Raw genomic sequence first — 15,667 nt, 5'->3', positions numbered from 1 at the left:
GTTGGTGCTTGGCTTTTTAGAAGTAGTAAGATTTGATGTTTTGGAGTCAGTCTCATAACATTTGATGATTTCTAAAGTTCAACAAATCAATTGAAAAAATTTCCTGTTTTTTTTAAAAAAATCTCATTTGAGTCACACTGTCCTATAGTAAAAACCATAGTTACGCATCTTTATTTTCAGCACTCTTGAGAGCTGCTGCTTTTTTTTATGAAGTTATTTGTAATATCTGGGATTATGTTGCTTTCCCGTGGGCTTTGCACTTATGTTTCTGTAAGGGCAGCCTCCATACTGCTTGCAATCATTCTCCTGAAGATGATCAGAGCTTCAAAAGCAGTTTGTGATGTGATGCAAGAGTCTGGAGGTTAAATCCCAACCTGAGCATGCCTAAGCCCCTGGGCACCTTTAAAGTAGCCGTTTGGATGGTTCAGATTTCTTATAGCTACAGCTGTGCCTGTTCAGGTTTGTATATATAGAGCACTACATGACTGTGCATATTATGCAGCATGGTTTTGTTTTTGTTTAAACACAATTCCACAATTAGAATATATTATGTAATTATGCTTATGTATTTCCTTTTGTGTTTCATAAGTTTGCTGTTGTGATTCAGGTTTCCAGATGATTATGGAATTTTGGGGAGAAGAGATGGTGTGGAATAGGATAAACATGGACACATTCATAAACTGCTCCTTGCCTTCAGACAGCTAAATTGGAGCTTTCTTAAAAGTTACATTATCAGTCTGGTACATTATGTATTGATGCAACCTATGGAAAATTAAAAAAAAATTCTCTATTTGTTCTCCTCCTTTCAGGTGAAAGCCTGCATTCTCTCTGTTAACCCCACCTCCAAAGCAATACGCCTTTCTTTGCGCCCAGTTTTCCTTCAGCCTGGCACTCAGCTTGGTCATCTCTCTAGTGATCGGATTGGTGCACTAGTGGCACACGCAAGAGTGAGAAGCTTTCATAAAAATGCTGGTGCTGTCTTCATATTGGATGATGGCACTCTTGCTTTTGCAAATGTAAGTAGCCGGAACCAATTGTGCCATGTTTTAGTGGTAGCACCCAACATTTGGAAATCTTGTGGGAAAGCTCACCCTGTGACCAGTTTGCAAGTTTTTAAGCACCAGGGAAAATATGCTTATGCTCCAAAACTTTGTAGATTTTTCCTCCACCCCCTGTGGAGTTTTATTAATTGCTTTTTACCATGCTGGGTTGCAGAGAATCCAGAACAACATTGAGTCTGAAACTAGTTAAGAGCTTGTCTGGATTCCTTTGCAGTGTGATCACACTGGGGTTATAGAGCAACAATGAAAGTGGGTCTCTTAAAGCATGTTGTCACATTATAATTTATGCTAGGGAAGAAGAAACTAGTCTCCAACAGGACTTTGGAGATTGCTTTGCTTTCTGCAAATCTGAGCCAAATATTTACAAGTTTTGATTTTCATTTCAACATTTGCATGTTTAATGAAGAGAATCTTTTGCTGAATGTCTAAGCAATCAACTCAGAAATCAAGTATTTATCTTGTTTCCCATTTGAGTTGTTGGATACTGATTGCCACATAGAGCAGTGCAGAAGTCCCCAGAAGAGCTTTGGAGCCATAAAAGGAAGGGGGTTATGCAGCCCCAAACACTGACAAAGCTCTGTGGAGCTCTGTGTCTGGAATGGACTAATGTATAGAAAGAGTCCTTTTATATACTTTATCTAAAGCCCTCTCCCTGGACAGTGCCCTGCTTGTGTGATGGGCAAGGACCCAGCCCAAGCCTTTACATTGACTGACGACAATGAAGGCTTATAAACAGTGTATAAACTGACTTTGCTTGTGCTTTAACTGTATTCAGGGAGCTTCCCTGACATTAGTTAAAGAAGGCTTGCAAAACAGAAGTACTGTTGCATAATAAAATGAAATAGACTTAGAATACTTTCCCCATCTCTAATGTAGTATAGAGGAATGATGATAATATTTAAAAATGATGTGGAATGTAATTGTAATCATTTATGTTTTTAGTTAAAACATCTTTCAAATACTTCCAAGTCTTTCAAACGTGAATCCTTTAAGCCTGGAAGCAAGCATAAGTGCCGAATTATTGACTACAGCTCTATCGATGATATGTTATTGTTGTCCCTCAAACAGTAAGTTTCTGGTCTCATCTCAGTGTAGTTTGTGTAAATTGGAGTGTTAACTAATTTTATATACTCATGTTTTGAACATATGCCCATTTCTTAAAATTCCTTAGGAAGGGACTCTAGTTCAGTGATAATATGAATGTTTGCATGCAGAAATTCCCAGGTACAGACTCCCTAGTATCTCCTAGATTAATAGGTCTGAGGCAGCACATGTTGTGAAACACCACTCTTTGCCTGAGATTATGGAGAGCCATTGCCAGAATTACAGAATACTGAGATAGATGGACCAGGGGCCTGATCTAATGGCAGCTTCATGTATCCCATTGCTTAATAGAAAATAGTCATAGTTCCAAAAGACTTAAGTGTATGTTTCATGCTAATCTGTGAAACAGATAGTTATCAGTTCTATATGTGTCTAACCATTTCATTTGTAAGAAGTGTCAGAAGTGTCTTGCAAAATACTTTTAAGTGTTGCTGCTTTAGCTAATAATAGTACTTAGGAAAGGAAAGGTCCCCTGTGCAAGCACCAGTTATTTCCGACTCTGGGGTGATGTTGCTTTCACAAAGTTTTCACGGCAGACTTTTTTACGGGATGGTTTGCCATTGCCTTCTGCTGGGATTGAATTCAGGTCGTGAGCAGAGTTTAGGACTGCAGTACTGCAGCTTTAACACTCTGTGTCACGGGGCTCTTAATACTTACTATTGCAGTAATCTGGCAACAGGTAGACCAGTATTATTATCGCCATAATTGCAAGCTAAAAAAATTGAGGCTTAAAGAATGTGGCTTCCTAAGGCTATCTACTGAGTTTGTGGCCGAGGTGAGCTTTGAATGGGGGACCCTCTCCTCCCCAATCACAGCTCAGTCTCTTAGGCACTATCAGCATTTATGCAGCTACAAAAGTATTGTTGAGGTTAATTCTATCTATCTATTTATTATGATCATAGATCAGAATAAAACAGTCAAGAGAAATAATATAAAACTAGATAAAAATTCTAATTCACCCTGAAATAAAACAAATCAACTTGTTTCTGTGGATCCCTGGGGTATTCTGTAAGCAGCTGCGAAGAATTTTGCACAGTTAATAGTTGTTTGAGAGGTAGTCCCTTTCAGAGGACTCTTAATTCAATAACTTCCGGAATTGCCCAGTAAAGAAAGAGTGCTAGCAGCATGGGCGGGCAAATAACTAATGCTGCAATCATACAACAACTTGTACCTGAGCATAAGTCCAGTTGAAAATAGTAGCAGTTGCTTTGAAGTATATGTGTCTAAAATTGGTTTCTATGTATTTGTTTATATCCCACTGTCCTCCCCAATGGAGATCCAAAGCCGCTTATAACATTGTTCTTGACTCCTTGATTTTATTGGCACAATAGCAGTGCTGTGAGGTAGACTAGGCTGAAAGGGACTAACTGGCCAAGTTCGCCCAGATAGCTGTCATGGCAGGAAGGAGATTTGCTCCTGGTTCCCAGAGATCCTAGTCCAATACATTAACCATTACCCCACACTGTCATTAGTTTAGGTTGCTCTCACATTCAGGTTGTGTTGGTCTCCTGAGAGCCAGTTCGGTGTAGTGGTTAAGTGTGCGGACTCTTATCTGGGAGAACTGGGTTTGATTCCCCACTCCTCCACTTGCAGCTGCTGGAATGGCCTTGGATCAGCCGTAGCTCTCATAGGAGTTGTCCTTGAAAAGGCAGCTGCTGTGAGAACCCTCTCAGCCCCACCTACCTCACAGGGTCTCTGTTTTGGGGGGGGGAGGAGGTAAAGGAGATTGTGACCACTGTGAGACCCTGAGATTTAGAGTATAGGGAGGGATATAAATCCAGTATCTTTTTTATAAATCCAATATCTTAGCTTATAGCAACTTTATTGTACCATATCTTTTTTTAAACATTAAAAACTATGTATTTTATATTAAAACCATGAAATGAAAAGTGTCCAGCATATTGCATTTGAAGAATTTTTTTTCCAGCTCACAAAATAAACAGTATAGCAAGCTGAAGTTTGCTATGAATGACCAAGAAACACTGGATGACAGACAGACAGCAATGTACCATATGTTGTAGTAGTCTAAGGCCCTGACTGAGGAGATTTTTGGGATCTTTGTTTCTAGATAAGACAAGATTACAAAATAAGAGTTTTTCACAGAGATACTCAACAGGCATTCTAGCTGAAAGCTGTGTTCCAGGCTTGTCATAGCAAATGTTCAATTTCGGGAAACCATGATGGGAATTGTATTAACAAAATATGTTTTGGTTGGAAACTATTTTGAGAAGTTTTCTTTTTAACAATGGTGGCATTGGAACCTTGCATAATTTAAAATGTTAGTTAGGTTAGAAAGCTGCGAGTTGTTGGGAGGATGAATGGACTAAGGGTTATCTGACAAATGGTGTGCTGAACAACCAAATCCTTAAACATGATTACTGAGAGGTAAGTCATTTGAACTCACTGGAGCTTATGTCCAAGTAAGCATGCTTGAAATTGCCTCTAAATTGTGCTGTAAAAAGGCTGATGTACCCTAAAGGGAAAATGATTCCTGTGATAGTTTCCATGTTAAGTTATGTTGTGCTTTTTTCCAGCTATCATAAACCAATCTCTTTCTCTTTCTTTGATTGTTTTATTTCTGGTGTTTAGACGTATAATTGATGCTCCATTCTTGAGATACCATGATATTCATCCTGGACAGATCGTGGAGGTAGGTCTCCCCAATGAGTAGTCCACTCCAACTTCTGAGGTCTTTTGCTCCTTGGATTGCTCATGGTGCTGCAGTGATCATACTGAACACTTAATTATTTATCTGATTATTTTAACATATTTTTGAAGCGCTGTGCATTTGTGTATTGGATTATGCTTTAAGCCCAGTTCTGCTCTGTAATGTCAGTACATCCATGCTGTTTTTCATTATGGCAGCAACAACTTCTGTGCAGGGACCCATGTAGTTTCTTCTCAATTAACATGCTTTATATTTTTGTTTAACCCTGTATATTACTTCAAACATAAGTGTTGTACCAACTCATTTTTTCAGGACCACCACATTTTAAAAAACTTTCTTTCTGATTTTAGGGCACTGTGCTTGCTCTGAAGGACTTTGGCATGCAAGTAAAAGTGGCTGGTCACATCAAGGGACTGGTTCCTCACCTGCATCTAGCTGATGTGGTTCTGAAACAACCAGAAAAGAAATATAGTGTGAGGAGCACTGTCAAATCTCGGGTAAGAGCTTTCCTATAAGTGTCCACTTGAAACTTGGATTGTTTTAAGGTCTTTTCCACTGAGGGTTGTTCAGGGTGCTAAGGTGGTACAAAAAAGTGCCTTCGTTATTTATGCATTTATACCTTTCTCCCCATTGGAGACCCAAAGTTGCTTACATAGTTTCCCTCCCCTACCTTTTATCCTCCCAACAAACTTATGAGGGAGGTTAGGCTGAAATTGTGTGACTGGCCCAAGGACCACCCAGCAAGCTCCCATGGCAGAGTGAGGATTTGAACCTGGCGTAATGAACTCAGGCAGTTATCCTGGTAGCTGGGACCAGCTTGCAACAATTGGCTGGGCTGCAGCCATGGTTACGAGAATGTATCGAATTGCAAAGAGGCTTGCATGGGGGAAAAACCACCTCAGAGTAGAATTCAGTCTGAGTGTTGGAGTTCAGTCTTGGTACTGAAGCTGTTCAGTTGTGAGAGCAACTGGGAAGGAGCTGAGAACAGCCTGTGGAGTTATTGGGAAGAAGGGGCCAACACCAGGCACCTTCTATAAGGAAAAACTTTAAGGGGATCTGTCAGCACATCAAGGCAGACTCCTGGTCCAATTTAAAACACTCAAACACACTGAAAGAAAGACTGGATTCTTGTGGCTAGGAAGGAATCCCAAAAGTCAGACTAGGACTCTAGGTAGGTGGGACAAACAGGATTGAGGGGCTGGTAATAGCATTCAAAAAGTGTGAGTCCTGTATGCTAGTGAATGAGTCTGTGAGGGAATAGTTATCTGGCACAAGTCAGAAGTCCTCAGTATGTATGGCAAAGAGTGTGTGACCATTTATTATTTTTATGATTTAAGAAGCCCAAGCTTAGGGGATAATTCTGTCTCTGCATAGTGTTCCTAGTGCCAAGTAAGCACTGCCTGCCTGTTTAAGATTCTTAAAGATTGTATTAAGCCTGCCAGTGTTTTATATTTTTAAACTATCTCAGCCTGTCAATCTCTGGCGTTTAGATTGTCTAATTAGTTAACCTTCTGCCTGTCAACTGATTTGTTTATAATCTAATTAATATTATTTTACTCCCTGCCTTGACTTTTTGTGATCCAATAAATATCTTTTGGTTTTGAATTTAAAAACGTTCGGTGCCTAGTTATTTTTCTGACAGTTTTCTTTGGTGTGCCTGAGGTACTGGGTGGAGGTGACAGGAAAAATTTCATAGTGATCGCCCTCCCAAGCTGACCCTGACTGGTTCCTCACACCTGGGTCTCCCAAATCTTAGTCAAGTACTTTTAACTGTTACACACTTGTGATGCTGTGAGTTAGTGAGGTGAGTTAATGAGAATTAACACAGTGTTATGGCTAAAATGTTGGGCTGAATGTGCAAAACTCTGGTTCAAGTCACACTATGGATGGGAGACCTCCTTGAAATATCGTCAGGAGGACAGGGGCGAGCTCTATTCAGCCACCTCTCTGAATATTCTCCCGATCTTATCAGATCTCAGAAGCTAAGGAGGGTCAGCTCTGGTTATTACTTGGATGGGAGACCTCCTTGAAATACCAAGTCAGGAAGACAGGGGCGAGCTCTATTCAGCCACTAGGGATGTGCAAAAAAAAAAAAATTCGGTTTTACACGGATTCGGAAGTATACGGGGGAAAAAATTCGGAATCCCCGTATACTCCTGAATACCGCATTCGGAATAGCCGCATATACGGTAGATGCGCGGCTATTACCGAATATACGGCCCTATTATACCCTATGGGCCATTGAAATCAATGGCAAATAGGGTATACTTGAAGCCGCATGGAGGGGAGGGGGTTTGAGGGAGAGCCTCCAAATTTGCAGGGGACCTGCAGGGGACTCTCCCCTCCAACCCCCCCGAGTCCCAAAAAGATTGGGCCAGGGGATCCCATTCCAGGGGCACCCAAAGAGGGTGCCCCTATTCCATCATTATACCCTATGGGCCATTGAAATCAATGAACCCTGCAGGCCTGGAAGCAATATAAACCCAGTTGCCAACGTCACTGCCACACAAAACACAATCTGCTCAAGGTCTGCTCTGCAGACCTGGCTGCAGCAAACCCAGATGCCAGCTCTCCAGCCCTGCCCCAAACAACACGGGGAGAGCTGGCTAACCACAACAAGCCTGCTGGTTCTGGGTCTCTCACCCAGGTGCCAGCTTCCCTGCCACAGAACACACAATCTACAGATGCCAGCTCTCCAGCCCTGCACCAAACAACATGGGGAGAGCTGGCCAACCACAACAAGCCTGCTGGTTCTGGGTCTCTCACCCAGGTGCCAGCTTCCCTGCCACAGAACACACAATCTACAGATGCCAGCTCTCCAGCCCTGCCCCAAACAACACGGGGAGAGCTGGCCAACCACAACAAGCCTGCTGGTTCTGGGTCTCTCACCCAGGTGCCAGCTTCCCTGCCACAGAACACATAATCTACTCTATAAAAACAAGAAAGTGACCCAGCCCACACAGCCCACACACACCCTCACCAACCCCCACACCAACCAGAGGTAATTTAAAAAAACCAAAACAAAACCAGCAGAATCACAAAAGGCCAAGTGTTAAAAAAGTGGCCTTTTCACCAACAAGAAAGCTCAGGCCAAATCAGTCAACAACACCCCCCCCCCCTAAAACCAGAACCAGGAAAAGGGGGACAAAAGTGGCCTTTTAAACAATGGAAATTAGGCCAAACAGCACACCCCCCCCCCAAGAACCCGAAGAGAAGAGTAACAGCAGCAGCACAACACAGCAGCAACAAATCAAACACTGAATACTTTTAAAACAGTAAAAAAATTAACTTTTAACAATACAGGAACTTTGCCAACCCCTCCCCCCCCAAAAAACCCTTCACCCTAACCCCAAGAAATCCAAGTCACCCAAATCAGGAGAAGTAAAAGGACACTGCACTTTTAAAAGTCCTCTCACTAAATTAGATATGGGCAAATTGGCAACCCCCCCACCCCAGGCCCCCTCCCCAAGCAGAAACCCCTAACCCCAAATAAGCTACCCCACCACCACCACCACCCAAATCTGGATAAGTAAAGGGACTCTAAGTCTTAAAAAGTCCTTTTACCAACAATAAATAAAAACAAGAACCCCAAGACTGTCTTACCTTGTCTTCTCTAGTCCAGGGGAAGTCTGGTAAGGCTGAGTGAGAGAGCAGCAGGCAGCAGCTGAAGCCAAGGGCCAGCCAGCAGCAGCACAATCTCTCACACACAGCAGCAATGGAGGAGTCCAGCCAGGAAGGAAGACTCCTTAAAAAGCCCTGCAAAGCATGCATTTGCAATGCATTTTGCAAATGCATGCTTTGGATTGGCTGCTGGGGCTCCTCTTCCCCCTCCCCCCCTCCCTGATCCCAGGGAGGCTATGGGAGAGGCGGGAAAAGGCAACTAAAGGCGGGAAAGTAGGCAAGCAGCTCCTTTGAGGCTGCAGAAGCTACTTTCCCGCCTTTTGAATTGACAGTCATATACTTCCGAATAGCCATTCGTAAGTATACGGCGAGCCGTATTTGGCTGCCGTATAATGGGCGCCTATGGGGATTGGCTGCAGCCTATTCCGTATACAGCCGAATCAGTGGTGATTCGGCTGTAAATACGGTTCGGCCGAACCGAATGCACATCCCTATCAGCCACCTCTCTAAATATCCTCCAGGCCCCCAGTAGGTGTCAGTCACCAGAGGTTGACATGACTTCCAGATGCACACATACCCATAAAAATACAAAATACCCCCGTCCCCCCAAAAAAGAGACAGAATGACTTCTGCCTTATCGCCTAAATATTTAAGTGAACAACAGTCACACAGGATGTTTCATCGTTTAAATGCTATGAAACACTGGTGGTTACTTTCAGTGTTTTTGCATTGGATATGTAGTAGTTAGAGAATTAGGTTAAGATCTGGGCAGTCACACATGTTCAACCTAGCCTACCTCACCAGATTGTCATGAGGATAAAGTGGAGGAGGGAAGAACATATGGCACCATCAGCTCTGTGGAAGAAAGGTAGGGTAAAAATGCACTAAATAAATTATATTATAAGGAGCTCAATAATGAAGCTGTCTCTATGGTTCCATTAAGCAGCAACTGGACAAACACTTGACAGGGATGCTCTAGACTGATCTTGCATTGAGCAGCATGTTGGACTAGATGCCCTGTATGGCCCCTTCCGACTCTGTGGTTCTGTTATTCTGTTCTGATCTCCAGTCACCTTTTTTTCTAGCTGTGTTTAGACTAATACCATTATTTGAATGAGGTTTAATCTCTTCTTGCTTCAAATCACAAGTTTGGTGCGTTTTTTTACTCCACATGCATCATTCTGGTTTCTTTCTCTTTCAGGTGCTTGCTTGCAATCCTGACACAAAGATGCTTATTCTGACACTTAAGAAAAGTCTTGTCACTTCTAAACTCCCTATTCTTGCTAGCTATGAAGATGCAAAGCCAGGTCTAGTTACCCATGGATTTGTTGTGTGTGCTAGGGAGTTTGGCTGTATTGTGAAGTTCTACAATGACATAAAAGGTCTGGTCCCCAAGAATGAGCTTGGTTTGGCGCCCATTACTGTTCCTCAGGAAGCTTTCTATGAAGGCCAGGTAAGCACTAACTAAATGTTAAGAGCATCTCAAGATCCATTATAACTTCTCCAGTTTTACATGTTATCCTTAATGTGCCTACAGTTAACTATTAGAGAATATTGATTCTTTTTTTCTCTTTTTTTTGCTCATATATAACTCATATAATATATGCAGACTAAAATTATCAGAAATATGAATATAATGACCTAAATAAATCAATAGAAAGTTAAGAGAAAGCTAGGAACCCTGCATGTTTTATACTACATCCAGGGCTTTTTTTGTAGAGAAAGCCCAGCAGGAACTTGTTTGCATATTAGGCCACAGTCCCTGACACCAAGCCAGCCGGAACTGCATTCCTGCTCAAAAAAAGCCCTGACTACATTCATAGTGTGAGGGTCGACCTGCCTGTAAGTCTGAATGTCAATATCCTAGTGATATTAATCTTGTTTTTAATCTCCTTTTTTGTCAACTAGGTGGTCAAGGTGATTGTCTTAAAGTGTGAGCCCGAGCAAGAGAGACTACTGCTCTCATTCAAATTAACTGATAATGTTCTTGTTGAGGACTCTATAGTGGAAGAGGTTGCAAAGAAGCGAGAAGTGACATATAAAACTGGACAGGTATTTATTTTGAAAGATTTCCCCTCCTTCTTCTGTGGGTATGGACTTCTGAATATCATTTGGTAGGAAGCGGAGACTAGCAAAACAGCTTAGGTGTGTTTTCTTAGTATTTAGGATGTTAGTCATTTGAATGTCGAGAATTCTGCCATGCACTTTTTCCCCCCTGAAGTGTGCTGTGTTTCTTTGTATGAATTGCCAAGCATTTCTCACTCATTGAGTATATCTTGGGGTTTCAGTGAATGTTTTGTCTGTCAGAAATGGATTGACACACCTTAGGAATGGATGATGTACTTTGATCTCACCTACTCTATTACTTTACCATAGAATAGTTTCTTTTAGTACAAAAAATCTCTTCTAACCTTATATGTTCCTCACATCAGAGCAGTTTCTCCTAGGATCTAGACCTGAAGCCTAAAGAAGCTAGAGATAATTGCATTTTATATTGTAAACCCACCTGCGTTTGAGAGAACATGGCAGAGTGACAGAGTGACATTTCTCCAAGTGCATTTAAAACCTCTCCAATCATTTGTCTTTTGCTCAGGTTGCTAATGTGAAAATTCTAAAGAAGAATGAAAGTGGCCTAGAAGTTAAAATCTTTCCAGATGATGTTTCTGCCTATCTTCCCACAATGCAACTCTCTGACTATGTGACCAATTGTAGACTGTGGTGGCATTGGCTCAAAGGCAATGAAACCCTGCACAATGTTGTTTGCCTTCATGACAAGGGAGGCCATATTGTATCCTTTTTAATCTGTGTCAAGAGTTTGATTCAATCATTTTCAGGTTTTTTGGTCTGAACTTTGCACATTTATTTCCTGTCTTACTTCCTTATCAGTGACCTTATACATGTCATATCTTACAAGAGTCTGTGTATACTGCACGTACTATTAAAATGAATTATATGTAATTTTTATCTAGGTCCGCATTGTGACTAGAGCTGTTTCCTGCTAGGCTTCAAATGCTCCAAATTTTGGGTTTTTTTCATCAACTGTTAATTCTTGTACATTTTGAGGAACTGAAGTTAAGTGTAGAAAATATTTCAAAGCCTTTCTAATTCCAGCAGTTTGAAAGAGAGAAACTAGGTGGGAAAAATGGTAGAAATGAACAATGTCCTTAATTCTTTGGCTATCAAAGTTTGAGAGTAGCTAGATTTTGTGGGTCTATCTGAAGGTGGGTGTTGGATTTGTGTGCTTTCTTCACATGGCACAATATGGTCCATCAAATTTGTTTACCTTTCTTTCTGTCTTGATAAACTTTTAAAGGATGTCTAACTTTGGGTCACCAAGTACAAAAGCTTTCAGAATTGTTGTTTCCCTGTTCTATACCTTGACATATTGTTTAGACCTTGAGCAGGAAGCCTGCAATCATTTCTGCTCTAGAGGGGGATCATGCAGTGAAGAACTTCTCTGACATTCAGCCTGGATTGCTGCTGATGGGTTATGTGAGAAACATTATGCCATATGGTGTGTTTGTGGAGTTCCCATATGGTTTGACGGGGCTAGCACCCAAATCAGTAAGTTGGGTTGTACTGAACGTTGATTTGTTTTGCAAATATTGATATACACATGAGTTGAAAGAACTTGAAAGGGCTGCCAAAGTAATAGCATGTTGCTCTGTCTCCTAATCTGTATAGGCAATGAGTGATAAATTTGTGACAGATACCAGGGATCACTTTGTGATTGGTCAGACTGTGATGGCCAAGGTGACCAGCATTGATGAAGAGAAGCAGCGTTTCCTGCTGTCCCTGAAGGTGTCTGACTGCTCCTCCGAAGATTCTGTTTCTGAGAGCTTCTCCTTGTTGTTCCAGTACTTCAAGGAGCTGCAGGAGATCAAGAGTATTATGAGCAAAAGAGGTAAAAGGCTTGGCTGACATGGGATGGAGCTAAGAAGTATGACTTGCAAGATTCATGTTAGAAGGAATCTAGTTCTGGGATACAAGTAGTGAAATTTTCAGAATTTTTTGTGAAATTTTTTGGGTCTAGTTATGGTTTCTGTCTCAGGTGAACCCCTAGTTACGTTGATATGATACTTTGGTCTTCGTAATTGCTCTGTGGGTTTTGTTTACTGTTTCACCAGTTGTGAAGATAAAGCTTCCTGACTGGCAGGTTTTCAGTTGGTGACAGTGGCTCATTTGTTATGAATTTAAACGTATCAAAAGACATATTGCCTCCCACCCTGTCCTCTTTGAAAGAATTCTCAAATTGACATTAAAAATTGTGAACTTGCTGGATCTTTAAAAGCAAATGCCTTTTAAAGGCATTTCAATAATGCTAAGTACTGGATTCCAGTAATGCTAAGGACATTTAATTCTTCAGGATGCCTTACTTGGACTTTCTGTACTTCATATTGAAAACTGTAACTGCAGATGTCATAAATCTGTCTTACCACTTCTTCAGATGATTCCAGTGTAGCCCAGAAACTCTGTGAATTAAAACTTGGGCAGAAGCTGCAGCTGGTGGTTCAAGAAGTCAAGGCAGATGGTTCAGCACTTTTCAGTGGCATATGTGCTTCTGGGTTGACCATTGAGGCCACTCACAGACATCTTGGAGGTAGGATATATTTTGTGGTCTTTTTCTTTCTTTCTTTCTTTTGCTGTCTTAAATTTTGTTTGTCAAGAAGTAAACAGATTCCTGATTATAAAGGATTCCAGAGGACTTGTACTTTTAGCCTGTTTCAGCAAAAAAAGCAAAAAACAAGTCTTGTGGTACTTTAAGGACTAACAGATTGGAGAGGTTGTTGTGCAGCTTGTTCATAATGACATTTAGGACCTCCTTCTTGGGACTGTGTCCTCCAAGGAGAGTGTATGGCCTCAAAATGGAAGGGAAGGGTGCTAAATGTGACACCTTGCTTGGCTGTCTTCCCCATAGCTCTCTTCTTCAGCCTCAGGGGAGAGAGGCTAGTGCTTCATCCCAGGCCACTCACCATCCTTTTATGAAGGCAGCCCTCTTAGGCTATGCATACTCTGTGGTCTATCCTTGTCTCCCAGGGAGGTATCCAGGAAACCAAAGGCGCCTCAACCAGGAATCATCTTTGAGCTATTCAGAAAAAAAAATCAAACAATCCAAGTTCCTCTGATTTTGCGCTCTACCACAACACAGGGATGTCTTTATAGATGTAGGCTCCATCCTCAAGCCCTATATACTATCAGAGCTCCCATTTATTTGTAAGTTAACATTGTCCTTCAGGGGAGAAAACCCCCTATAATCCGTTGATAATTTTTCAAAGAATACTATAATGGCACCAAGGAGGTCAAGAATCTAGATAAGAAAATCTCCTGCAAAGACTAACTGCAAGTCATCAAGAATACCATTCCCAACAGTTCTACCCCATACCCAGCTATCATACTTTGTCCTTAACCACAGGTTGGTTGTAAGTTGCTTTGCATTCCTTTGGAGAGAAAGCCAGAATGTAAATACTGAAATAAATAAATTTTGTAAATCACTTGACATCTGGGGACAGATAGTATCTTCAGGTTAATGCACTGCCATAAGTATTGTTGGGGTTCCACAATATGCCAGTAATGCTTTATCGCTCCCTGTCCCCAAATGCCTCTCCTTGAGATACGTCAATGATACCTTCATAGACCCATGAAAAACAAACTGTAAATTCCATCAGGATTTCAACAGCTTCTGCATCACAATTGTTCCACACAGTCTGTTAACTTATTTTATAACACACACACACACACTCTGATTTTCTATTGCAACTGAAGGTGGCTTGGCTTACACCTCCAAATTTTAAAACCAAAATACAATAAACCCCCAATTAACTTCTCCCCCAACAAAAAGCCTGCTGCTTATACCCATTAAAAGTCCAAGTCAATAAGAGAACCTTATAGCACCTCCTAAAACCTTCTAAGTATAGTACCCCTCTCACCACCATGGGGAACCTGTTCCATAGCATAGAAGCTGCTATATAAAAAGTAAGGACTCTAGTCAATGTCTAGGACCAATAAGCAGCAACTTTTAAGGCTGTAGTTGGCACATGTGGAGATACGGAGGCTACTGTGCAACTACACGATGAACATTCATTTATATTTGAAAATATGTGCTTCCTAGCTAAAAGGTCCAAGTGTATCCTCAATGATCTACTGCCCATCCTGGAAAGTAACTTTTTCCTAACAGGCTTGGACGATAGACCTTACATTTTCCCCTCTCTGATCTAAAGCAGCTGCTTAGCAGCAGTCCACCTTATAGCGACATAAAACCCAGAACTAGACTTTGCAACAAACCCAGTTGTCAACTATGACAGGGCCTTTCTTGGAATCGAGGGGGCCTGTGCAGCCTCTTATGATTTTGGGGAACCAGGTTTGTTTAGATAAACCTTTCCTTCAGTTACAAGACATTCTTAGGTTAACAAGGTTTTGGGTTCACTTGCCTTGAAGTACGTTTTATGGTGAGCAAGAAGAACATGGAGATCACTGAAGCCGTTGTATATAAAAAACAAGATTTATTTAATTTACAGTGGTTTTTTTGAGAATGGATCAGCAGCGTAGGTCTTCAGACAATCAAAGAAGAAGCCTGGCTAAGGCACATGGCTGTTGCAGTGGCAAACCATCTCAGTTCATCTCTTGTCTTGAAAACCCCATGAGGGGAGTCATAAATTGGTTGTGTCTTGATGGCACTTTCCACCACAACAGAGTCAGTAAAGCATTAGTGGGGCTGAGATTTAATTTGAGTTAATGTGCTACTGTTGTATTTCTGGGTTTTTAATGTTTTATACTATTTTTTATTGCAAAGTATTGCAATTTTCTAAGCGGGGTTGGCCTGAATAGTGTTTAGATGGGGGACTACCAAGGAAATCTAGGGTTGCGATGCAGAGACAGGCAATGACAAATCAACTCTGAACATCTCTTTCCACCCCACAGGTTCACTATAAGTCAGCTGTGACTTGATGGAAAACAAAATGTGCTACTGATGTTGCTGTTTGATGTGAATTAGCTCTCTTTCAGGGTCTTGATCGGGACACTCAATAATATCAGATACTTTTTTCTCGTCCATGTTTGCTTTCCAAGGCAAGAAAATTGTTATAGGTGACCAAGCAAGAGCTGTGATTCTTCACATGGATTTCTTGAAGTCAAAGGTCTATGTTTCTCTTCGAGAAGAGCTTCTTTCCCCAAAACAAAAGACGGTATGGTTAAATTGAATTGCCTTACGTGGATG

The 15,667-nt window shown here is 41.4% G+C and overlaps 1 protein-coding gene across 2 annotated transcripts in view; it reads left to right on the top strand.

Annotated features, from left to right (window-relative positions):
* PDCD11 (programmed cell death 11) overlaps window positions 1–15,667 on the top strand; it is a 47,192-nt gene that overhangs the window by 15,927 nt on the left and 15,598 nt on the right. For both annotated transcript variants that reach the window (XM_060241720.1, XM_060241721.1), the window contains exons 9-19: window positions 810–1,016; window positions 2,004–2,128; window positions 4,755–4,815; window positions 5,184–5,330; window positions 9,656–9,907; window positions 10,363–10,506; window positions 11,048–11,242; window positions 11,848–12,018; window positions 12,139–12,358; window positions 12,902–13,054; window positions 15,520–15,635. In XM_060241720.1, the coding sequence (XP_060097703.1) occupies window positions 810–1,016; window positions 2,004–2,128; window positions 4,755–4,815; window positions 5,184–5,330; window positions 9,656–9,907; window positions 10,363–10,506; window positions 11,048–11,242; window positions 11,848–12,018; window positions 12,139–12,358; window positions 12,902–13,054; window positions 15,520–15,635 (1,791 nt within the window). The remainder of the gene's footprint in view (window positions 1–809; window positions 1,017–2,003; window positions 2,129–4,754; window positions 4,816–5,183; window positions 5,331–9,655; window positions 9,908–10,362; window positions 10,507–11,047; window positions 11,243–11,847; window positions 12,019–12,138; window positions 12,359–12,901; window positions 13,055–15,519; window positions 15,636–15,667) is intronic.

The sequence above is a fragment of the Heteronotia binoei genome, chromosome 6, assembly GCF_032191835.1.
Source record: "Heteronotia binoei isolate CCM8104 ecotype False Entrance Well chromosome 6, APGP_CSIRO_Hbin_v1, whole genome shotgun sequence".
Taxonomy (NCBI): Eukaryota; Metazoa; Chordata; class Lepidosauria; order Squamata; family Gekkonidae; genus Heteronotia; species Heteronotia binoei.
Note: the sequence above shows the minus strand (reverse complement) of the source record. Positions and strands in the feature narration are given on the sequence as shown.